Source organism: Armigeres subalbatus, chromosome 1, assembly GCF_024139115.2.
Source record: "Armigeres subalbatus isolate Guangzhou_Male chromosome 1, GZ_Asu_2, whole genome shotgun sequence".
NCBI lineage: Eukaryota > Metazoa > Arthropoda > Insecta > Diptera > Culicidae > Armigeres > Armigeres subalbatus.
In genome coordinates, this window is record NC_085139.1 from 234,640,772 (window position 1) to 234,666,532 (window position 25,761).

At 41.7% G+C, this 25,761-nt stretch overlaps 1 protein-coding gene across 7 annotated transcripts in view; it reads right to left on the minus strand.

The window, feature by feature from the left end:
* The window catches only part of LOC134205897 (guanylate cyclase soluble subunit beta-1), a 244,713-nt gene that overhangs the window by 58,565 nt on the left and 160,387 nt on the right, over positions 1-25,761 (minus strand). For 6 of the 7 annotated variants that reach the window (XM_062681591.1, XM_062681588.1, XM_062681590.1 and 3 more), the window contains 7 exons: positions 2,443-2,543; positions 1,861-2,382; positions 1,416-1,751; positions 1,251-1,362; positions 1,033-1,192; positions 895-977; positions 289-835 (listed from right to left, as the gene is read on the minus strand). In XM_062681591.1, the coding sequence (XP_062537575.1) occupies positions 289-835; positions 895-977; positions 1,033-1,192; positions 1,251-1,362; positions 1,416-1,751; positions 1,861-2,382; positions 2,443-2,543 (1,861 nt within the window). The remainder of the gene's footprint in view (positions 1-288; positions 836-894; positions 978-1,032; positions 1,193-1,250; positions 1,363-1,415; positions 1,752-1,860; positions 2,383-2,442; positions 2,544-25,761) is intronic. The other variant, XM_062681594.1, reaches the window with a different exon arrangement.

Below are 25,761 nucleotides of genomic sequence, written 5' to 3' on the forward strand. Positions count from 1 at the left end.
AGTAGAATAAATTAAAAAAGAAATATAAAGAAGGATTAATACATATTGGAAAAGGATGAGAGGTTTGTAAAATTTGATTTGCATAATTGAAATTAGATTAAAACATTGATTTAAAAAATTGAATTTGATCAATAGCTTTTGAAAGTTTTGACACGGTATTGAAAGTTTGAATTCGCAGAATAGCTTTCGAATAATTATTGTCACAGGATTTTTCTCGAATATAACAAACGATTGATGTAAGAATCAATAGACATCAACTACCACTTTCATGCTTTGCGAAATACTCACCACTGACTCCGAACCCATCTTAACATTCCGCGCCATGTCCATCATGTCCAAGGCTAACCGCGCTATACACTTGGCATGGTTCTCGCACTCATCCGGCAGTCCGGACACGGCCATGTACTTGTCGCCGACCGTTTCCACCTTGTAGATGTTCGAGTTGCTCTTCGAGTCCGTCAGCTCGTCGAAAATCGTGTACAGTTCGTTGAGCATCTTGACGATCTTCATCGCACCGTCGGCATCGGTGTTGGCCGAACAGTACTGACCGAAGCCCACGATACCGGAGAACATCAGGGTGACGCTGTCGTACCGTTTGGGAGCTACGGGCCGCTGATGCCGCAACTCGTTGGCCACGGTTTTCGGCAGGACCGAATACAGCAAACGGTCGGTTTTCTGCTTCTCACTTTCCAGGTCCCGATAGGTCTGCTGCAGCCGGTCGGTGAGGATTTCCAGGTTCGTGGTCAGTTTGTATTCGGCTTCGAACTGTTCGGACAGCAGGACCAGATCGCGGGACGCGTCGTGCAGCGGGATGTCCGAGATGTGAAGGCCTTTCCTGTTGGTAGAAGATTTTCATGAAATTGTGAAACTTGAAAGATCAGATCGGGACCCTACTTGGTGAGATCGTTTAGGTTCATCACGCTGGGATAGCACTGAAACAGGATTAGGTCCGATTCTGGGATGTACATCATTTGACCCTGAAATACGAATAACTGTAGATAAGGGTGTATAAAGTGATATTAAATATAAAACCTTCAGTCTCAGGTATCTATCTCTGATCGACATCACACCCGACTTGGTCTTGAGTACGTAGATTGTGTTAATGTGGGCCAGGATATTACCAAAGCTCAATTCCAGATGTGGTCGAATAGCTTCGAATATCGTCAATAAAGGGCAATTCTGCTCGGATATTCTGGAAAACAAGTTGTTCGATAAACAACGTTTAAAATGGATATAAATTTGACGCCCACCTGGGTATTACTCGGGAAACGGATTTACCAGCCTGCACCACGACCATATCACGATTGAACATGAGGTGAAAGGGAAATACCTTGCAGAAGGTCGTCGGCGATATCATTGGTTCTGCAAAGAAACCCAAGTGTTACAAGGCAAAGGATCGATCCGAAGTGTCTTACCTTTTGCGACCAGCTGGTAGTCGGCTTGTGGTTCCTTGTCTTCGCTTCTTCGCGTTGGCGTTTTGGGTGCGGAGATTTCCGTGATCAGAAACTGTATGTGGTCCGATCGCTCGACCGCCTTGGTGGCCTTCCCCGAGTTTGTTGACGTCACCGTCACGGTCTGATTGCTATCACAATTATTGGTTCCGTTACTACTAGTGGTCAATTGGCTATCATCGAAGTACAGTCTACTATTGCTTCCGTTTTGACTACTACTTAAGCTAGGTTTATTGCCATTGCAAGACGTAGGGTCGGTTCGGTGTGCAAGCGTTGTCGAGCTTCTGGAGGTTGCTAAATCTACCGGGAGTTTGGTGAAGGTGGGTCATAGAGAAAAAAGAAAGGAATAGACACAAATATCTACATGTTAGGACTACAGTTCGGCTTGAAAGGGGCGGGTTCAACCTACTATTCAGTCTATTCGATAGATAAGATTCACCGTACGTTTTAGACATTAGTATTCGTTTACATAGACCTAGGTTGGCCAGTTCAGGCACGGCCAGATCGGCCGAAGTGATGATAGGAACTGGTTTTTGAGCCACTGCCGGCGGAGGTGACTTCACTTTTTCCTCCGGTTTGGAGACTGGCACTTCAACGGGGTCACCTTTTCGGCGTATGATCTTGATCTCTACATCTACTCCGTGCAGTTTCGATGCAACGGCCTTGACAATTCCTATCACTATGTGCTCCAGTCCGGGCCGTTCGGAATAGTAGTGCAGTACCAGTTGACCATCCGTTTCCGTACATCGAAACGAGGGGGCTCGCATTCCCGGGTACAGTGTTCCGAGGTGGTCGTGCAACGCGTCTAGATTTTGCAGAAAATCTCGAGGCGTTGCACCGAGCACTTGCAGGATTTTGTCATATCCCGAGTCCTGGCAGAATTCAAAGAATGTTTTGCCAAACAATTCCAGGATGTCTCCGGCAGGAATATCTGCAATGCCACATATAGGCTACAGTTCACAACGATATTAGAAAACTAAAATATGCTTACTCAGAATTTCAACTGCAGCTTCTATCAGATTGTACGTGATGTCATCTTCGTAGATCTGGCGGACCAAAAATTGGCCCTCCATGTTGACCTGAGCCTTTTTCCTGCGGAAAGGAGAAAAACGAATTGCTAAATAAATAGTATCATAACAGCTGTGTAATCGAATTCCGCGAGACTGCACACCAATCAATTTTGTCAAGAGAAGGAACGTGACTGGAATATAGAAAAACCATTTTTTACAATTCCCAATTCACAGCAGTATATTGTGGAAAAAGAAAAGAATATTGGAAAAAGTCATGCACATTTCCTCCGACCCCACCTACCAACCAAAAAGCATATAAAGAGCTTCTCAAGTGCTCCACACCCCATCACCATTTATTTCTGTACGGAATTAATGCTCCAAGTCCATAATCGACGCCATAATTAAGAACCTCGAAGTATGCCATGATTTCATAATTATCTCTTCGCCAACCCTCCGGCGCTGAGACATAGGGGGCGGTCCGCCTTTGTCAGGAGAGATTGCATAACAACAGGCGCTTATTTGGCCCGATCGACGGCATCGTTGTCGCAGTTGGCACGGCTCGCCGACTGCCGCCAACAACCCTCGATATATATTTAGTGAAAAAAGAGTGTCCCAAAGACAGTGGGAGGAAAACAACGGCCTAATCACATTATTGCGATGTACTCTCCTTATAACTTCTGCTGCTATCTTGTTCACGTATCGGAGCGGGGTTCGACCAGTTAGTGGTTGACGGCGGCGCTGCTGGTGATGGTACCCAACACAGGAAACAATAAAAGCAGAAAACCATAATGTCCTACCCCGCTCGTTGGGGGGTTTTTCGGTTTGCCGGATGACTTGCGCTGGGCTGAGTGGGTTTCGGCAGTGTTCATTAGCTGTTCTATTAAATAGATATTAATGAGCATTGCGAGGCGAGGTATCAATCAAGGGAAGTAGTTTGGCGTTTATGGGGGGACGGCATGGAAGTTCCGAACTTGGACAGTAAATCAGACAGTTAAAGAGCGTCGCTAATAAATTGCGACCTGAAAGGTGTCTTGTCAATCTTCATTTCGCGTATGTCAATTGTGGTTAGATACTGTTAAGGAACAAATATCCAATAAAGGATCGTTCAAGCATAAATATTTCTTATGTAGATTAGCTAGGAATAATAGAATGTTTCTAGAGGATATCATCCAGAGTTTTTTAAATTTCTCCAGATTATTTAAAACAATTGCTACCAAATTTATTTTTTAACAAAATCTCAGCATTTTTCCTTTTTATATTCGAGGGGAATCCGCAGATTCTAACTTACTTATAATGGCTCCTGTACACCCCATCCTGGGCGATGTCCAGCAGCACCTCAACCTGTTCCCAAGTTAGATTTTAGTCACCTTCTGCTGATGAACACCTGCAGCCGTTTAGCGCTCTTCACTGATACACACCATGTTTCGTTAGCGTATAATTGCACAGATTTCACGCTAGAGTTAAAAATTTAGATTTTGGTGTTTTCACTTATCTGCCTGTTATCTGCTTCTATAAAAGCAGTCTTTGCCTTCTTGATTCGTGCGCCTATGTCGATCTTGAAATCGCTGTCTGACTACATAAAGATATTGGAAGTTTTCAACATTCTCCATTAATTGCCCAGCTACTATTAAGCTGGAAGGTGTCACCGTGTTCAAATCCAACGATTTGAGGGGGTTAAATGCAAAGGAGTGTAAGTAACAAAAACTTAGTTCTGAGAAAAATGGGTATAAAGTTTTTAATAGCAACACACATATTCCACATAGGTTACTGCAACTCATATGTGACTGGATTCAGTTACAATCAAGTTGCTGCAACCTCTCGGAGGTGCAAATCTGATCGAGCGTCTGTTCTCCATGTTAGGGGCGGCTGATCATTGTCCGAGTGCCAGCGAGGGACTCTAAACAAAACTGTGCACACCATGTTGCATCGTGTCAGCATCGAGAAGGTAGCCCCTTCAACGCGATGTAGGTAGCGCAACCCTGGTAAGGTAGCCTACCGAAGATTCTATAGCTATCAAGAAAGGCAAAAGTAGAGCAAACGGATTGATTCAACGGCAACAGATCCGGCAACGAATACAGAACAACGATTGGAAAGTCGGATCTTGGAACGTGAGAACTTTGAATAAACCATCACGTGTTGGGCCTTTGGCTCGTGAGCTGCCGAAGGTCGGCGTGATTGTGGCAGCAATCCAGGAATTCCGGGCGGTGGATCCCATAGCGAACACTTCATTCAAGTACGACATCTACTATAGCGGCAGTGACAGAGCAGAACGAGGAGTTGGCTTCATGGTGATTGGGAAGCAGATGAAGCGTGTTATCCGGTGGAAGCCGATAAGCGACCGAATTTGCGTGTTAAGAATGAAGGGCAAATTCTTCAACTATAGCCTGGTCAGCATCTATGCCCCAACGAACGATAAGCCTGATGGCGTGAAGGATGGAAACTATGAGAGCCTCGCTAAGGTCTACGGAGAGTGCCCAACACACGATGTAAAGATTGTCATCGGGGATGCAAATGTGCAGATCAGAAGAATCATTGGTACGGAAAGCCTTCATTCCGCTACCAACGATAATGGTCTGCGACTTGTAACCAACTTCGCACGTAAGAATACCCGCAAACACACCTGGCAACATCCGAGTGGAGACACTTGCTAACAGATAAACCACGTGATGATCGACGGACGACATTTCTCGGATGTTATAGATATAAGTTCCTTCAGAGGTCCGAACATTGACTCAGATCCCTACCTTGTAGTTGCAAAAATTCGGGCACGACTTTCCAGCGTCACAAACTCACGAAACAACAGACGATGCGTTTCAATATCCAACACTTGTCAGTTGAAGGAGTTGCTGAACAGTACCACCAGAAGCTGGACGAGCGGATAAGAGATGCCACCGGATCTGGCGACGTCAACAGATTGTGGGAAAATATCCACGAAGCTGTGACTACAACAGCGCAGGAAGTGTTAGGCACTGCACAGCGACGCCAACGAAATGGTTGGTTTGATGAGGAGTGCCAGCGAGTGACACACGAGAAAAATGTTGCTAGGAGTGGAATGCTAGTGGCTCGTAGACGTTCGAACAGAGAGCGGTACAGTGTAGGAAGGGCAGAAGAGAAACGAATCCACCGCAGAAAAAAGGCAACACGAAGAGAGTGTGATAGCTGGAGCGCAGGAGAACATGGATAGAAACGATATGCGGAGGTTTTACGCAACTGTCAATGGCGCGCTACATAATGCAATGACCGAGAGGGGAATTAGCTGACCGACAAGATTATGGTGACAGCCAGGTGGAAGGAGCACTTTGAAGATTTGTTGAACCGTGAAAATGAAGTTGTATTAAGAAGCAGGATGGACGACACAGTCGGCGACGGTCAAGCTGTGGAACCACCAACGCTGGACGAGGTGAAGAAGGCTCTAAACGAGCTGAAACACAGTAAATCTGCTGGGAAGGACGAGATCCCGGTCGAGCTGCTCAACCACGAAAGTGAGCAGCTGCATCAATCAATCCATCACATTATCTGGAAAATATGGGATTATGAAAAACTACCTGTTGGCTGGTTGGATGGCCTCATATCCCCAATTTATAAGAAAAGGCACAGACCAGTTAAAGAGAGATCAACCTTCTGAACTCGGCATACATAATCCTGTCGCGTATCCTGTTTAACAGACTGACCGTTTGAGGAGTCCTTCGTCGGTGAATACCAGGCAGGTTTTCGTTAGGGCCCATCAACGACGTTGTTTAACCTGCGGATGATCCTTGATGAATTTCGGGAGTAAAACTTGCAGACTCATCATCTGTTCATTGATTTCAAAGCAGGCCGGTTAAGGTGCTTTGGGAAATAAGTTTTCCAGAATCCGAATTAAACTTAAAAGTGCCAGTTCGAAGATTTCAAAAACATCCAGTCTTGAAAAAGGCTGGTGCTATCCAGCAACACCATTAAATCATAAATCTTTCAGAAGTAATCTTTTTGTTGTTGTTGGGGCGTAGAACCACTGCGTCCATTGAGTTGAACTTTTGTGGCAGTGGCGTAGCCACGGGGGTGGTTTTAGACATAACCCCCCCCCCCAGAGACAAAATTTTTAGGAGAAATTTTTTTTTCGAACCTTCTTGAAATTAAAAAAAATTCAGAAAACCCCCCCCAGACCAATTTTCTGGCTACGCCACTGTTTTGTGGTATACCCCTGATTACTCTTAACTATGTATTCGCATCTACCTTTCGCCCCACGAGCAGCAATGTTGCCTGTTGATGAGTTATGCAATTAGCTCCAGAAAACTACGGTATAGATTAAATTCGATTACTAATTATTGGAACGATTAATTGAGATGCGGTTTTCACTGAGTGAAAGCTGTTGAGTATTCCTTTTAGTTATGTAGGTTTTCTTTTAACCTGCGCTTGTTGGGGAAACGTCATTAACAGTTTAATGAGAAAATAAATTTCCCCATACTAATTTGCATTCAAACTTGAAACGGCTTGTGCTAAATCAGTTTTAATCCAAATGAGCTCAAATTTTCAGAGGACACTCAGAACATGGTAAAGAATCAGATGAGCGCTGTGGAGCAAAATCAATTTTTTGAACCACCCTACTAAGTATATTGCCCGTGTTGCAAATGTGTAACATTTGTATTTTTGTCGATTATGAGTTAATTTCAAAAATCGTCTCCAAGTTGTCAGTTCTTTGAAATCTGAAACTTTGTCACCATCTTTGCAGGGTTGCTGCCCGGCATTCTTGCAACATGTCCTGCCCATGGTACCCTTCCGGCTTTAGCTACCTTCTGGATACTAGGTTCGCCGTAGAGCTGGGCTGGGTGGTTTATTCTTCGCCGTCTTCTTGCACGTCGCCAAAGACGGTCCTAAGCACCCGTCTCTCGAATACTCCGAGTGCTTGCAAGTCATCCTCGAGCATAGTCCAAGTATCATGTCCGTAGAGATCTACCAGTTTTAGCAGCGTTTTGTACATAACACATTTGGTGCGATGGTGAATTTGTTTTGACTGCAGTTTCTTCTGGAGCCCGTAGTAGCCCCGACTTCCACAGATGATGCGTCTTCGTATTTCACGACTAACATTGTTATCAGCCGTTAGCAAGGATCTAAGGTAGACGAATTCCTCGACCACCTCGAAGGTATCCCCGTCTATCGTAACACTGCTTCCCAGGCGGGCCCTGTCGCGCTCGGTTCCGCCCACAAGCATGTACTTTGTCTTCGATGCATTCACCATCAGTCCAGCTTTTGTTGCTCCACGTTTCAGGCGGGTGTACAGTTCTGCCACCTTTGCAAATGTTCGGCCGACAATGTCCATGTCATCCGCGAAACAAATAAATTGACTGGATCTGTTGAAAATCGTACCCCGGCTGTTACACCCGTCTCTCCGCATGACACCTTCTAGCGCAATGTTGAACATCAGGCACGAAAGTCCATCACCTTGTCTTAGTCCTCGGCACGATTTGAACGAACTGGAGCGTTCAACCGAAATCTTCACATAGTTTTGCACACTGTCCACCTTTGCTTCGATCAGCCTGATAAGCTTCCCAGGGAAGCTGTTCTCGTCCATAATTTTCCATAGCTCTACGCGGTGCATACTGTCGTATGCCGCCTTGAAATCAATGAACAAATGATGGTTCCTGGTTTTCACGACATTTTTGAAGGATTTGCCATACAGTAAAGAGGTCCGTTTTTATTTGCAATTTTCAGCGATTTTTAGAAAGTTAATTAAATTTCCATACTAATACATAACATAAACTTAAAAGTCCCATTTTTCAAAGGCCTGCAAAAAAAATTGACAATAAAGGTCAATTTGTTGCCGCTTTATTTTTTCCGTTTGCGAAAATTGGTTTTCAAACACAAAGATGCATTAGGAACTAAAGGCTTATGTTAATAAGCCCGTAGCCCACTCTTTGTCACAATGACATATATTTTCATGTTCCTTCAGACGTCTATCAAACTGTTTAGATATCGACATGAATATCAGGCAGACTTGTTTGTTTGTTTATTGATTATCAGGCAGTGTAAGAGAATATCCCTTTTTAAAACTACTATTGTGAAAGTGAACAATTATTTTGTCTTATTCTATTTTAACAATAAAACTTACAATCTAACTTTTACCGATATTTCCAAAACTCGAGGCCCTCTTAAAACTTGCTTCATACGGCGAACGTTTGATCTCGGAAGGTAATAAATTCCAGTACACCACACCTCTAACGAACATAGTACTGGAGTATCCGGCCATGTAGTTTGGAGGAATGATGAAGTTACGTGAACGACGGCTTTGAAATGGAATTAACTTCTGAAAAAGCGCTGGTGGATATTTCGTCTTTGCTAACTTCCACAAAAAGACACATGAACGGTAGGGATATAATTTTTGTAGTGCTCGTCCTATCAGGTTTGATTGAAAATGATTCAATCTGGGATAACGGTGCAACTCTCAATCGGTCCATGAAGTACGCGCTGGGATTTACATGCAGTAACTCGCCAAACAGGAAATGTGGCAAAACTAGAGCTTTGTACATTTTCAGTCTAACATTTACGGGTGCAGTGTAAAGTGTATGCAGACTGGCGTAGATTTTTCTGCATTGCTGACTGATCAATGTATCCCATCCCAAGTCTGCTTGAAAGACGAATCCGAGATTTACAGCTTTGTCAGTCCATTCTATGGGTTGGCTCCCAACGAGAGGACAGGTAATAAGTCGATGTATATATTTATTCGGCGACGTCCTGTAACAGATATTGCGTTGCATTTCGATTGGTTCAAGAAGAATTGTCTTTGTTACCGTACGGTAACATTGATTACTATTACGATGTGGGATGGTAGGAGTATTTATTGTTCAGCTAGATAACGTCCGATTCAAATGCGGTGGGCGGCTGCACAACTAACGCTCCAAACGCAACGCAGATCGTGGGAGCCAGTGTGAATGCGGATGGCTCGTGGGGGCGGATATACTGAAACGGCGAAGGGGACGAAAATAATGAGTGCCCGAACTTTTTGGGTGGTTGGAGCTCGCCCAAAACGAACGAAGGTAGTATGGTTACGACGATCACTGTGAAAAGATATATTTTGTAAGCGAGAGTATTGTGGGTTGATTGTTGGCGAGCTTTAATCTTCCGTTTTTCCGACACGTGTGTGAAGTCCGGATTGGTTCTACGACCACCTAGTGAAGTTGACCACTAAATTCCGTCCAGTTGAGGAGTAGTTACCAACAAGCCCTTTACCCGGCATCTCGTGGACAAACTTACCCTCGGCCGCAAGCTCAAGTTATTCGTGTTCGCGCCCTTTTTCGGGCAGCAGGATTTCGGTCGGCAACCGGCCAGACGGAGGTGGATCACGCTCTTTCCTTCACACATCCGTTGAAGCCTTTGCACAGTCAGATCACCCGCTACACTAAGCTTCACCGTCAACCGCCAGCCAAAGCATCTACATCCGTTACTATCGACCGATTCGTTCGGTCTGTTCGAGCCTCGTGGAGCCCGTCGCGACTCCCTCAGGGAAAGAGGCCCTCGGCTATTGTTGTTCCATCGCTTACGAAACACCTAACCACCAGAACGGGATTTCACCGGATCCTGTGCTTCGCCGACAAACGACGTCACTTCCCGGGCACCGATTCGTTCGGTCCGTCCTGAGCCTCGTGGTGCCCAGCGTGCACCTGCCAACCCTACCACGCCCCGTCGAGGCACCCGCTAACGTACTCGACGACGACGCTATCGATTTATGCGGCTATTGCTTGACGTCCCTTGAAGATACACCCCGCCGCCGCCCACCTCAGTCAATAAATCACCGTAAGTTGAAATACTATTTTGTTACTAGGACTCCCACATCCGAAACTCTCCCCTACTCATACCGCCCTGGGACCCGGGAGAAAAAAGAAGGCCTTTGGTGCCCACCCCGGGAGCGGCCGTTGGCTCAAGACCAGCTGCTTGGGGCTTAGGCAGGTCCCCTTTTGGGACCGAGCAATTTCTCCCGGGGTCAAATTGTTTCATCTTACTAGCTTCGAACAAAGCTTGCAATGGGAGGTGGTGTCAAATGCTTTGGAGAAATCGAGTAATAAAAGTATGCCGCACCCTTTCTTATAGACCGCGGACGCCGAATCATCGTAAACACGTAGCGTAGCAGTTTTGATGCTATGTCCTTCGCGAAAGCTCGCATGGTACTCTAAGAATAAAAGGTTTTTAGAAATAAACCTCAAAATTTGTGTCTTCAACAGTTTTTCAAAAACTTTCGACATAGCACACAAGATGCTTATTGGCCGTAGGTTCGTAAGTGTGTTCAAATGTGGCTTTTTCCGTAGAGGTAATATTTTCGCCTGCTTCCAGCACACCGGAAAAGTAGAAGACTCAATAAATTTGTTGAAAATGTGGACTTGACAAATATTTGTTATTGTGTAAAAGACTGTGCGGATAACTTTTACGCTGGGTGTATCTGAAATGAACGAATCAGTTAAAGAGATAATTGCAATAAAGTTTCAAAACATATTTTAGATAGTTTTTATTTCAACAACAGCCTAAAACGAACCGGTGCCAGCGAAAGTGGTACATGTTACATTGAGTAAATTTTACAAGAGACGGATTTTTTCAAAAACTTCGAAAAAAAAATTCAAATTAACAATTTTTTGCATCTCAATTGCACCAACTTGTTATGATTGATGTGCCTAAAGGTAGTAATGAGAAATGCGCAAAGTTTCTTGACAAATTTCAAGTTTGTTGGAACAGAATGCACATGTACCACTATCAATGGGAACATAACGCATCAGAAACCGAAAATCGTTGCCAATAAAAGTGGTACATGTACATTTCTAAAATTATGTTAAACGGCAGTAAACCATCTTGAAATTCAAAATAGGATTAAAACCTGTTGCGGAAACATTTATATGCAGTATTTTTTTTTCAATAAGCTGATTTTAGTGGGTAGAACTGCACATGTACCACTTTTCCTGGCAACGAAATTGCCATTGTGATATATACCAGAAATTAAAAAGTGCATATCTCCAGATTTAGTTGTCAAAAATAACTTTTTCGTTATTCCCTTACTAGACCTTTGCTCATAGAAGCAGTAGGTGTAAAAAACACAAAATCGACAAAAATGGTTTATGTACCACTTTCGCTGGCACCTCCGGTTCAAATATAAAAACATTGTTTATTTTTTTTTAATTTAATCTGCCCTTGCTTAAACGATATTGCCGCTTGCGCCACTGTGCCACAACTTAACAACTAGCACCAAGTTTTCGGCTTCAATCGCATTGTCAGGAGTCCAGGAGAGTGAAACGGCCATCATCCGCGGTTCAATGGCACTCCATCCCGAGCAGCACAAGACAGACAAAAATGGTTGCAGCAACTTGAATGTGACTAAATCTGGTCACATATGAGTTGCCGTAACCTATGTGAAACATGTGTGCTGCTCCCAACATCGTTTTTGGTACTTCTGTTTTTGGTACCCAGTCTCTGGGTGGTATACCCTAATTCAGCTACTCGTTTTGAGTGATAGGCTCATATGTAGCTAGTGCTAATTATCGGCAATTAAATTTCCCTGATGAAAACTGGCAATTAGTTGAGATTAATCGAGTCTTTTGTGTTTGTATAGCTATTTTATGTCGAAAAATAGCTCGTCGATACCTGGGAAACTTTCTTATCATGAATTAAACGATATAAAAACAAAAACATTGTGCGTCATAATGAATGAATGGTGGGTAGGAAAATTAGCCTCCTCTTCGGTCCCCTGCATTGTATACAGATGACAGCCGTTTCAGGGGGCTGGTAGATACACGTTACATTTAACTCATACTATTTCAAGTTTGTTTCCAACCACGAGCATCTCTCACGGCAAAATAACATTTTGAATTATTTTGAAGAAGAAGTGTCTTCGCAGGATCTCGAACGGTTGATAGGGTCATCCACAGCATCATCCAAGTTAAGCTCGTCAATGCTCGTCAATTCCTTATGACATCCAGTGCATGAGGCATTTTGTATCAAATCTCGCATGCAAACCTTGTTATCCTTGTTATCCTCCGGTCTGCATCAGATCAATGATCTTCTGAACGCGAACGGCAAACTTCTTGACTTGGTGTTCGTAAGCGATCCATGCATCATAGATCTCTTCGAGTCGCCATCTGCTCTTTTAAAAATTGACCCTCATCACAAGCCATTAGTTTTAACCGTTGACGTCCGTTCTCGCGATGAAAGATCAGTGCCAATATCTACCGTTGACTACGACTTCAACAGGTGTGATTATCAAATCGTCAATGCACGGATTGCTGCCCTGGACTGGAATCATGTTATGAATTATGCCTCAATCGACGACTCTGTTACCGCGTTCTATCGCACAATCGAACAGATCATCCAAGAAAACGTGCCGGTCAAAATTTGCCGACCATCTAAGAAGTACAATCAACCCTGGTGGACGCCACAGCTCCGGAATCTTCGCAATCGTCTGCGGAAATGCAGGAAGAAGTTCTTCCGAAACAGGATTGAAGCGAACGCGGCTAATCTGCGGTTAGCTGAAGAAGAATATACTCGTATGCAGCATTGTCGGTTCCGTGAGTACATGGAAAGCCTTCAAGCAAACTTGAAAAATGATCCTTCATCGTTCTGGGCCTACATTAAAAAAAGGAAGCGAACAATATCCCTGTTGACGTCACTTATCGTACGCTTTCCTGCCGATCACCTGACGCAACAGCAAATTTGTTTGCCAGCTTCTTCCGCTCAATACATGACGACAATCCTCCTCCATTGGATCAAAGCTACATCGAAAGTCTTCCGTCGTATTCCGTCCGGCTTCCTCAAGTCACTTTTAGCAATGCGGATATTTTTGAAGCTCTCAGTTCGCTTGACACATCAAAAGGACCGGGACCCGATCACTTACCGCCCACCTTCATCAAACAATGTGCTTTATCACTGGCAATGCCCATAGTGTTTTCCCGGAAGCTTGCTTCGATCGTTCCCGTGTACAAATCCGGTAACATACATAGTGTAGAGAACTACCGTCCGATATCAATCTTGAACTGTTTCGCCAAAGTTTTTGAGAGCCTTTTGCACGAAGTGTTATACCCAGCAGTACAGTCTATCATCTCCGAGTATCAACATGGGTTCATGAAAAAGCGTTCGACGACATCCAACCTAATGGCATTCACTCATTCAGTGCTAGACGAATTGGAGAACCTCACCCAGGTCGAAGGCGTTTGACAAGGTGCTACATGCATTAGCGATAGAAAAACTTTATCGACTTGGCTTACCTACTTGGATCATTCGGTGGTTAAAATCGTACTTATCCTCTCGCAAGGCTTTCGTCAAAGTACATGGCGCCAAGTCTGATGCCTATGACATTCCCTCTGGAGTACCGCAGGGCAGTATTCTAGGTCCGCTCATCTTTATTCTTTTCGTCAATGATCTGTGTAGCAACCTGAGCTCCGGAAAACAGCTTTATGCGGACGATTTGAAAATATATCGTGTCATAAAATCGCTCGTAGACTGTTGTGCTTTACATACTGATATTATGAATGTTGCAAACTGGTGCAAGATCAATGGTATGCAGATGAACCCGACTAAATGCAAAGCCATAACATTCACTCGTTGCCGATCTTCTACAACAGGCCTGCCCAACCTATTCAAGCCACGGGCCGATTTTCAAAATGGTCACGTGCTGGCGGGCCAGAAAATATTCGGTACATATTTTTTATACATTTTCAAAATAACCTGTGGGCTACGTGGCCGTGCGGTTAGCGATGTCAATCGTCTAGCCGCATGTGCTATGGAGCGGGGGTTCGATTCCCGCCCCGGTAAGGAGAAAACTTTTCGTAAAGCGAAAAAGTTCTACACTGTTCCACTGGGTGTTTGTGTAAATGTCCTGTCCGTTGTCTCATGCTAGATGTTAAGTGTTCAGTCTGTGCGACCTCTGGTCGAAGACGGTGGCCCTGTCTTTTTAAATAACCAAAGTAAAATACATTTTTTTTCAAAATGGCATTAAGTTTTACAGAATGGCTAAAATTGTCTGAAAGAAAAACTAAACACGATTTAATTGCGTTTGAACGACCTTCTCATGTGCTTATTTTGTTTTTGTTTTTACGTAACAGGACATGGAATTGTTGGCTTCTTCCCAATACTCGACGCATATTGATTTCACAATCAGTGATCGAGCTTTGCAAGCAAACTATTACTTTTTATTACTTTCATTCTTGATAAACAGTTGTGTACTTCTGAAGAGAGAAAATGTCTTACCGTGGGGCATCGAAATCCGTACACTTAAGCACCTTAGTTTATGAAAATGTCATTGGAAAATAGGAATCGAATGTAAATAAAACGTTTGTCATTGACACAGGAGCATAAAGGCTTTTACTTTTGAAGTGTTTCACATTTACTCATTAAAAACTACGAAAAATATGATAAAATAAAGAATAAAATCAACTACTCCTGACTCGAAATCCGTCCACCGTGGACGGGTTTCGAATCAAAGGATCGAAATCCGTACAGCTATTTTTTAACTAAATATTAAAATTGAAACAGTCTGATTGACTAAACTACCACTGTAAATACCTGGTTCGATACGCACCTTGAGAAGCGATCCCTTCGATTTGTATTTCGCTTATCTTATGTAATGATTCGCAATTAGCAATAAAAGCACAGTTACTTTTGGTGCAATTATGCTCTACCCAAAAACAAAATGGCGGCAAAAACTCCGCGTTTGGTGGGTGGCGACTTGTTTTCGATTTTTGTTGTTTTAATTTCAAAGTCTTCTTTCCATTTCCATGTCCTAAATGCTTACTGCCAAGTATCTGAACAGGATAAGGAAAATTATTCCTACATTAATTAGCTTTATCCCCCTTTAATTTAATAATATCTCATGAGGTGGACGAAATTCGGTGCTGTACGGATTTCGGTCCCGCACGGTACGAAAGATGTGTCTTTCTGAAATTTGGATTCGAGCACGTTACTGCTTTGGAGGTCAATTATCTCCATTTGAAACATTTCAAGTACATTATTTACATCAGTGAACGGTGTTGAGGAACTGTGTTCTCAAAAATTACCGAAAGAGCTTGAAAATATCTGTTGAAAGGCTACGACTGTTTTCTATCAGAATCTGATAAATGTATCAGTTCCCGACAAGCAATTGTGCCAAATTGTTTCAATTATGTTTCAATAGTTTGCATTTTGGATAATAAAAGTTCGACGTCTTGATCCCTGATTTGAAGCCTCATGTTTAAGTCATTAAGATGTTTGATGACATCTTCTGTGAAGGCTCATCCATTCAGGATCAAGCAGCTTGGGCGTTGGTTTTGCTTTATCTTGTACAAATAATGTGATTTCCTTTCGAAGAGAATAAAATCTCTCAAGCAAGGAATCACGGATTAGCCTACGAACGTCGCATTAACTCAGAAAATCTCCGTATTCTGCTTCCATTTCTACCAACATAATTTGAAATTAGTGGTGGTTAAGTTTCCTCGCGTAGGTTAAGTTATTTTTTTAATAACGAGCGTCGCTCTCGCTACATCACGAATATTGACCGTTTTCGCGCATAAATCTTTTTGCCTTTCTCGTATACTAAGTATACGGTAAAGGCTATATGATCGCTCCAAAAACAAACTTTTTATAGAAGGCCCGGAGACCCATAGTGTTATATACCAATCGACTCAGTTCGACGAATCGAGGTGATGTCTGTGTGTGTGTGTGTGTGTATGTGTGTGTGTATGTGTGTGTGTGTGTGTGTGTGTGCAAAACTACTCAACAAAATGTCACTCATTTTTCGGGCACTTATCCTCAACCGATTTGCTCGCAACAAGTTGCATTCGACGCAAAACCCTGTCCCATTGTTTCCTATTTGGAATTGACAAATCGGACTATGGGATCGAGAGTTATGGCCAAAATACAAATTCATTTGAAAAAATCGCGTAAAAATTGTCACTCATTTTTCGGGCACTTATCCTCAACCGATTTGCTTGCAACAAAATGCATTCGACGCAGAATCCTGTCCCATTGTTTCCTATTTGAAATTGGCCCGATCGGACTATGGGATCAAAAGTTATGGCCAAAACACAAAATCATACGAAAAAATCGTGTAAAAAATGTCACTCATTTTTCGGGCACTTATCCTCCACCGATTTGCTCGCAACAAGTTGCATTCGACGCAGAATCCTGTCCCATTATTTCCTATTTGAAATTGGCCAGATCGGACTATGGGATCGAGAGTTATGGCCAAAATACAAATTCATACGAAAATATTGCGTAAGAAATGTCACTCATTTTTCAGGCACTTATTCTCAACCGATTTGCTCGCAACAAATTGCATTCGACGCAAAATCCTTTCCCATTGTTTCCTATTGAAAATTGGACAGGTCGGACTATGGGATTGGAAGTTATGACCAAAATACCTTTTTTCATAAAAGTCACAAAAAATGTCACCTATTTTTCGGACACCTAACCTTAATCGATTCACACGAAACAAGTTGCATTCGACGCAGAATCCTGTCCCATTGTTTCCTATTGAAAATTGGCTAGATCGGACTATGGGATCGGAAGTTATGGCCGAAACACCATTTTAGCCTTTTTATACGAAAAGGCTGTATGTTCGCTCCAAAACCAAACTTTTACAGAAGGCCTGGAGACCCATAGTGTTATATACCAATCGATTCAGCTCGACGAACTGAGATGATGTCTCTGTCTCTCCACTTCATACGGGAGTTTGGCAGAAAGACGGTCATGAGATTTATATCTTAACAAATATTGCCCTCCGCTCGCGTGATGGGAATGACATTTTCGTTTTCTTTTGTGTAATCGGAGCTTCAGTTCAACTAACATCCAAAAGTGATATCCTTAAAATATATGACTGGGTGAAATAAAACAGGGTTATGTACGTCAAAAGATTGGAAAAGGAAACAAAAATGTCGAAATTCTTATTAGCATATTGTAGATCAAGCTGAAAACCGAACCGAGGTCCCGCGAAATCGCATTTTCTCGCATTTCCGGATGTTGCAACTGCATCGCGAGTAGTGCGCAACTGTGCCATAGTCGGGCACCACTCGCGATGCAGTTGCGACATCCGGAAATGGGACAAAATATGATTTTCGGTTTTCAACTGGATCTACAATATCTTTGCAATAAATAATCTGATTTTCATAGAAAGGACAAAGAAATTTGTCTTTTTTACTCCTAGCCACTAGCTCATCTTTTTTCAAGCACTCACATTTTACGAAGGTCGAGAAAGGCACCATCACCGCTAGGTGGATTAATCTGGGTTTTTGGTAAAAACTTACATTTTTACTGAGAAATATCCCAAATTGACTTTTGTGGCTGATCAACAAATTGCTTTAATTGTTAAGTGACCCAACGCCCGTGTTATTCCCCCTCCCGATTCTGAAGCAGAGGGCTTTTCACGCAATGTAGTTTCCAAGTCTTCTGTGAGAATAATAATTCTTAACCGTGCTTTACGACGTAAACTAATACTACTGAAAAAGGCTTTTCTTTAGAGCACACCATGTTAACAACAGCCGATATGTATTCCTAACAAGTTCTCCGCCCTGGAAAGTTTTCATCCGTGTGGAGAATAAAGTTAGTCGGAAAAAGCATTCGTATTTTTGGTTACATTGATGGAGAAATAAACGATGATCATTTAGTGTTCCTTTCTTGGAGCGTAAGCACGCTTACCAATTTTCGGAGTTGAAGACAAATTTTCCGCTGATTGCAGAGCGAGGATTTGTAAGGCTACGACAATGGCGCAGTCGTTGCTTCCTTATAGTTAAGAAAAATCACCAACTGACTAGATGGATAAGCGAAAAAAATGGCAAAAAAGTAAGGTAAGACATAATACGCAAAAGAAAATGATAAGCCTCAGAGAAGCAAAAATAGCAAAAAAAAATAGATAAGCTATGAATTTGACCGGCAGAAGAGAATGTTGCCAAAATCTCATCAACAGCAAAATTAACCCGTGCTAAATTATTCGACTCCGTGCTTCCCCTTTTTAATTCTTTTAAATACTAATAACCTAGTATTTATTGATAAATAATGAACAGGAGCTTCACTAGCCAGATGGAAAAGCTTTCGGGCCGTTTATGAGGTATTTTTTCTTACACGCCGTGGGCCACAAAAAATGGAGCTAAGGGCCGCATCCGGCCCGCGGGCCGTACGTTGGGCAGCCCTGTTCTATAACCTATGACTATTGTCTGAATCACACAGCGCTTCAAAGGGTTACATCCATCAACGGCCTTGAAATTGTTCTCGACAGTAAGCGTTTTACGGAACATTTATCAGTTTCCATTGCTAAGGCAAACGCTATGCTTGGATTCTTACGGCGGAATACAGCACAGTTCGATGATGTCCATGCTCTCAAATCATTATATTGTGCATTAATTCGGAGCATACTAGAGTATGGAGTGCAAATCTGGGCTCCGTATCATTCCGTTCATATTGAACGCATCGAGAGAATACAAAAACGCTTCATCAACTACGCCTTGCGCCGCTTACCATGGAACGATCCATCAAACCTGCCTCCATACCGAAATCGTTGTGCTTTGATTGACTTACAACCAATGGCAGACCGTCGAGTGATGCTTCAGAGGATGTTTATTTTCGACGTCATAACGTGCAACATCGACTGCCGTTACATCCTGGAGAATGTTCGATTTCATGCACCGTCTCGTCAACTCAGGAATCGCCATTGGTCACCGGTCAAAATAATCCATTAGACTTATGCTGCAGATTATTCAACGAAGTGTGTTGTTTTTTCGACTTTAATGTTACCAAATTAGTTTTTAAAAATAGGATTAAGTCAAACAATCAGTCTGTGCAATTTACAAGTTGAAGACCATGTACAATAAATAAATAAACAAACCGATCAGAGAATGTCATACTTCTTATGTCAGCTCATTGCATTAAGTCGATTTATTTGGTTTCGATCAATACATCCAAACGACACTCGTTGGCTGCTCCTGGAACAAGTAAATGTATCGTGTCGTGTGCAGCAATATAACTTTGACCCACATGTCGTAGTTCATCATGGTTCGACGCCAACGAGTTTATTAAATAACTCGGACTGAACCGTTGCTGCTGAGAATAGTGAGGCCACTCGCTCACGCCGATGTATCGGTTTGGTGGTGGCCGATTGATGTTCGATGGCCGCTAACAGTTGGGGTGATGATGGCACTAGTTGAAGCCACACGATCGACACGGCGCCTGTCGATCACTCGGCACCGAGACCTTTCACTCGGTTCGACGATGAAGCGAACGACGGTAACCGGTTAACGGTTATTTTCCGCAACCGCTGAACAGCAGGGATGGGTGGGACGCCTGTTGATGTATGCGCACAGCATAGACCGAATATGACGCACTGATCAATTGGTGCCGAGGCCTATCGCTCAGCTCGTTGACGATCAGTTCCGAGACCAAACGCTCGATTCGATGCTGCCGATGTGCTTCCTCCAAATGTCGCCAACAGAATGACTGTCTTCCCGAACTGGGCCTCTTTTATAATCGACAATGACGCAACGAACGAACAATGTGAAGAAGAATAACGAGAGAAAACCAAGCGATCGCCACCGCCAGGGTTTGATAATGTTTAGAGCGTTCAAAGCGCGTGGGCAACGTTTCGGTAATTCGTATTTTATGGCTAAGTAATGACACTTTTAGAATAGTTTATTTTATATTTATTTACAATAATTTGATCTCTTTACTACACCACACATTCTACTCGATTCCATTTAGCTTGATGACGGAAAGGGACACAAATTAGCACTTGTATTACGCATTGCTGTCCCCGTCAACCTTCTACTTGAGATTGATTGATAATTCTCACATCCACATAACAAACAACGTGTATTATGATAGTCTTTGGTTACTGCTTCTCTTATCTGGCATATAGTCTACATGGTTAGCGCGTCAGTCGATCATAGTTCAATTCTCGTCTTTGGCCGATTTTTTTTTTGTAAGGTAGGCGAATGTTGTGAAGTATTTAATAGAATTTCATTCCTCGATAGGAGCTTAAAAATAGATTCAATGTAGACACAAACACATAAACAGTTCTTATTTTCTCGTGACCGGGAAACTGATAAAAGGGCCTGCAATCTGTGCTTTTGTCGCAAATTATGGCAAACTGTACATGGAATTAATGCAAGATTTAAATAAAATCATGCACTCTTTGGCTGGGTGTACCAATGTGTAAGTTAAACACGTGTATCAACTTTGTGCTGGTACAACGACAGAACATGGTACAAGTATGTACTACGATACATATCGGAGGTATACCATGGCGCTTGTACCACAGGTCCGTCTTTAGTGTTAAATAGTATTAAGTATTAATCAGAGACTGGAATGAGTAGTACCCAATTGTACACAATTTGTGGCGTAAAAGGAAGACATTTGGTTGGAAAAGGAGGACATGGGGAACAAGATACCAAATACAAATGTTCTCATGTTTACATAACATTGATCAATTTTTCGATTATCATTTGTTAAAGATTACTGTATTAGAGTTTCTTACCCCATTCCCGGCCTAACATGCGCACGACTGCATTATTTAGTATTTAGTAGACTAGGAGCAACTTTTCATGAATTTTGTGGGCCGTGTAATATTGCGATGGGGTTCACCTCTGCTTTAAAAATAGTTATTCTTGCTTAACACCGCTTGAAAAAGCTTTTATTTTATTTAAATTAACATGGTGCAGCACTCATTTCAGTCATAGGCGATTGTTTATCTGGCATACCTCAAGTCTCTTCGGTATACGCAATATTTTACTCAATCTCTCAACATCTCACTCTCATTCTCTCTCTCGGAACGTTAGAAAATGCGACGTTAACAAAAATATGCATCGTTCCACAATAACGTAATGCCAGATGGTATTACTCATAATAATTTTTATTTAGTTGAGAAGATATATGCACTCATCCAAATTCCTTCCAAATACTTGAAAAAATATTGTTTTTACTCTTTGAAATTGAGATAATTATAAATAACGTAAAGCGTCAACGTTTTAGACAGTTTTCCTATTAACGATGTAGGATTATCTTCATACTAAAATAAGACTCATGGCCTTTTGGCAGCACTATACAGCTAGAAGTTCTTGGGCCGAGGTGATTTTTTGTTCGGTTTGAGGATACATTTTTAAATGTATTCCAATCACGGTGTGTCTGTGGCCATTATTAACGAAAAAAAATGTCCATCCATTCTGAACTCGCCTTTCGAAAGATATAATATCCAGGCGTCTGCTATGAAAATTTCAAAATCTTTCATCTAGGGAATCGAAAGTTATAGCAGTTACAAATTTAATGATTTTTGCGTTCGATATCTCACTAATATGCAACCATATATACCGTGATTTTCCTCCTGATTACATCCAAATAAATTATCATCAAATATGCAATTTACAACCTCAATCAACTATAACTTAAAACCTATCCTTTGAATAATAGAAAAAAATAGCAAAGGATGTTAGAGATAACATTGTACAAATATCGATGGCAAAATAGACAATACAACCAAAATACAGTATTCAAATTACAGAATTATTGCACTTCAATCTCCTAATCATACCAAAGTGTGAATATTGTCTATGACAGACAAGTAACTACACTCTGTATGATGATTCTGCTTTTATTAAATATGATAATAGTTGGTAACATAGAATACCGCGCTGAAACAATGTTGTCTTTCATAGGTACTGGGTAGTTAGTAAGACTAGTAACCAACATTTAAACAACAATGTGCATCATTTGTTGTCAGTTATACAACCATCATCCAGTTCGATTCAAGCAGTAGTGGTACAAAAACGAGCTCCATTTGGCAAAAAATGGGAAAGGCTAGATCAAACCAGGAAAACCGCCTTTTCCGAGAACTGTAAACGGAAGAAGCATATATGCACCACTTCGGAACGTCTTAACAATTTAACTGACTTGCTGAACTACGATACATTTACTTCATAAATTAATGCATTTACTACATAAATTAACTGACACAGGGAATACTAGTATCCGACTAGAAAAAGGAAATCATCGCATTTCCATGAAGCCAGGTAAGAAAATGAGAGATTTCAAAAGACTGACACTATTTAACAAATATTTCACTGTCATGATTTTTGTACAATTCCATTTAATTCCACCAAATCATATTACATATCGTATTTCGACCTCAACTGTATGGTCGTCTTCATTGTCTCGTACTTGACTCGACTCAAGTCGAGACACTGAAGACGACCTTACAAGTCAACAGACTAAATACTCACGCTCCTCTAATGTGGACGTGTACTATACACATGTGGAAGTGTTGGCTTGACAAATGGATTGCGAGTGATTTGACTATGCGTCCAATTTAGGAATCTCGAGCTCATTCTGTAGCCTCTAGGTTGCGAAGGCCGATGGAGGTCCTTCGTAGCTGAGTTGGTTAAAGCACTAGTCTTGCGTACTGTAGGGCGGGTCGTGGGAGGTAACCACCGAAAGGAAAGTGGTTACCTCCAATACATTTTCAATTCATTATCTTCCACAAAATGTACATATTCACATATAAGTTTTCATAACATTGTAAATTAGTTTATGTAGTAAATGCATTATTTGCATCGCATCGCTTTTCAGCAAATCAGTTAAATTGTTGAGACGTTCCAAAGCGGTGCATATATGCTTTTTCCGTTAACAGTTCTCGGAAAAGGCTGTTTTCCTCGGGTGATCTAGCCTTCCCCATTTGTTTTCCAAATGGAACTCGTTTTCGTACCACTGCTTGAATCGAACTGGATGATGGTTGTATAACTGACAACAAATGATGCACATTGTTGTTTAAATGTTGGTTACTAGTCTTACTAACTACCCAGTACCCATGAAAGACAATATTGTTTCAGCGCGGTATTCTATGTTACCAACTATTATCATATTTAATAAAAGCAGAATCATCATACATAGTGTAGTTACTTGTCTGTCATAGACAATATTCACACTTTGGTATGATTAGGAGGTTGAAGTGCAATAATTCTGTGATTTGAATACTGTATTTTGGTTGTATTGTCTATTTTGCCATCGATATTTGTACAATGTTATCTCTAACATCCTTTGCTATTTTTTTTTCTATTATTCAAAGAATAGGTTTTAGGTTATAGTTGATTGAGGTTGCAAATTGCATATTTGATGATAATTTATTTGGATGTAATCAGGAGAAAATTCACGGTACATATGGTTGCATATTAGTGAGATATCGAACGCAAAAATCATTAAATTTGTAACTGCTATAACTTTCGATTCCCTAGATGAAAGATTTTGAAATTTTCATAGCAGACGCCTGGATATTATATCTTTCGAAAGGCGAGTTTAGAATGGATGGGCATTTTTTTTCGTTAATAATGGTCACAGACACACCGTGCAATATGTTTATATAAGATCTAGTGATACGAACAATTAGAAAAGATTGAAGTGCGTGAGTTTATCATTATTGTGTGGTGATAAACAACCTGAAGCAATGGTTGTATCGAGCACTGTGACGATTTACAGGTAGGTGTTTATTTGATGATATTGTTTTGTAAAAGTGGAAAGACTCACTCCGCCTTAGTGGTGTAGCAACGAAGAGCGAATGTTCGGAATGTACATTTTTATTTTCAATAATTGGATTAATTATGAGTGAAATAAATGGTTAAAGAAGATTGAGTATTGTGCGAGATGAATAGGAGATTTTTTTTAAATAATCAATCATAAACCTACGGCTTCCAAACAGTAGGTATAAATCCTTAGTTTTCTGTGTAGTAAGCCGGAAATAGGGTTCATAGGCCCAAGTAGTGATTTACCCTAGTTCGTTATTTTGCACACTAAAATCTAGTGGAAAATGTTTTTGTAAGTCGAGGCAAATACGGCATCTTCTTCCTGATTGACATCAAATCTAGAACCGGGACTTTGCCGACCAGAGGTTCATGCTTTATTAAGCACTTTTTCAGTTATGTACAGCGAGCTTCATCTGTATAACGAGAACATTCTAGAAAACTAGCTTCAACTTATTTCAATATCAACAATGAACAAATGTTGAATATTAATAAGTTGGCATTTACATAATTCTCGACATTTCTACCAAAACGATTCCTAATGTATAACCTTCCACACAATCCCAAAACCTCCCGTGGCACCTATGAGAGGTCGTAGAGTTCTCTGCATCTTTCTTAAGTAGGTGTCCAACTAACCATCCTTCCCTTCCTCAGCATTCGCAAGGACGTGGCCAGGACAGATCTCGACTATTGGAGAGTGCATTGCTTCCATCTAAGAGATAGTGATTAGTCCCAAATCAATATCTGTGGTAACGGATGAAAGTGATGATACTCTCATACAATAATCTTGGCTTGTACCACCTACGAATTTGTGCGAATTGCTCAATGCTAATGCTAATGCTAATTTACATAATTCTCAACAGTTCAGATAAAATAACTGCAAGGATGGCAAGCACGACGATTGCTTTTTGCCTCACATATTGGCCACATGACGCAATCCTGATATCAGAAGGATAACAGTGCCCAGGTTACACTACCAGCTAAGTACGCGCCCCTTAACTGGCGGTCAATTGTCATCGGAAGAACCGTGGAAGCGTCAGTATTGGAACTTATGAGCACCAGAGCTATGTTAGGCGCGCCTTCCCGGATGTCAGCTCACCATTTTGTAGCCCAATTTTGGTTTTAAACATCTGTAATATTACACATTTTCTTTTAATTCGAAAGAAATGTGCGCTCACTTCCTTGACATCCCTAACCCATCCATTATGGTTTCGATATTTTGATTTAAATCAAATCAAAACTTATAATTTATTCGCTTTACAAGATATGATGGTTGGCAAACTTTCGAATTGTTTAAAAATTCTGACAAATATATAGGAGTTGAAACTGTTAAGCATTATATAAATTTAAAGATCTTTAAGTTTCATATAAATGAAAGCTTACATCGAAAAATTCCTTTTCCCCGCTGTGCCCAGGAGTCTGTCCTTTGTCTAAGTGAAATGGATATATAGTTTACCATTCGCTTCGCTTAAATTTCATTATGATTATTACCATCTTTATTAAAGAGACCTTCAGCCCAAGGCGGGCAGGATCATCTCGGAGCTCAAATCACATAATCAGGTTGATTAGCACTCATCTTTCAGTCTATTTCACACAAGGCGCCCCGAAACCTGATCTCCCCATGCACGCGCCAAGTTCAAGCGAACTTAACTAGCTCTAAATTAGATCAAAGCTTAATCAAATCACAACTCAATGAGAGAAGTTTTCGACGCTCCGCCGAAGACGCCTCCCCCCGTCCCGTCCACCGACGCGACGGTCTTCAACAATCGGATGGGATGTGGAAAAGCGACATAACTTGACGCAACGTTGCTGGCTGCTGCCGTCAGGGTG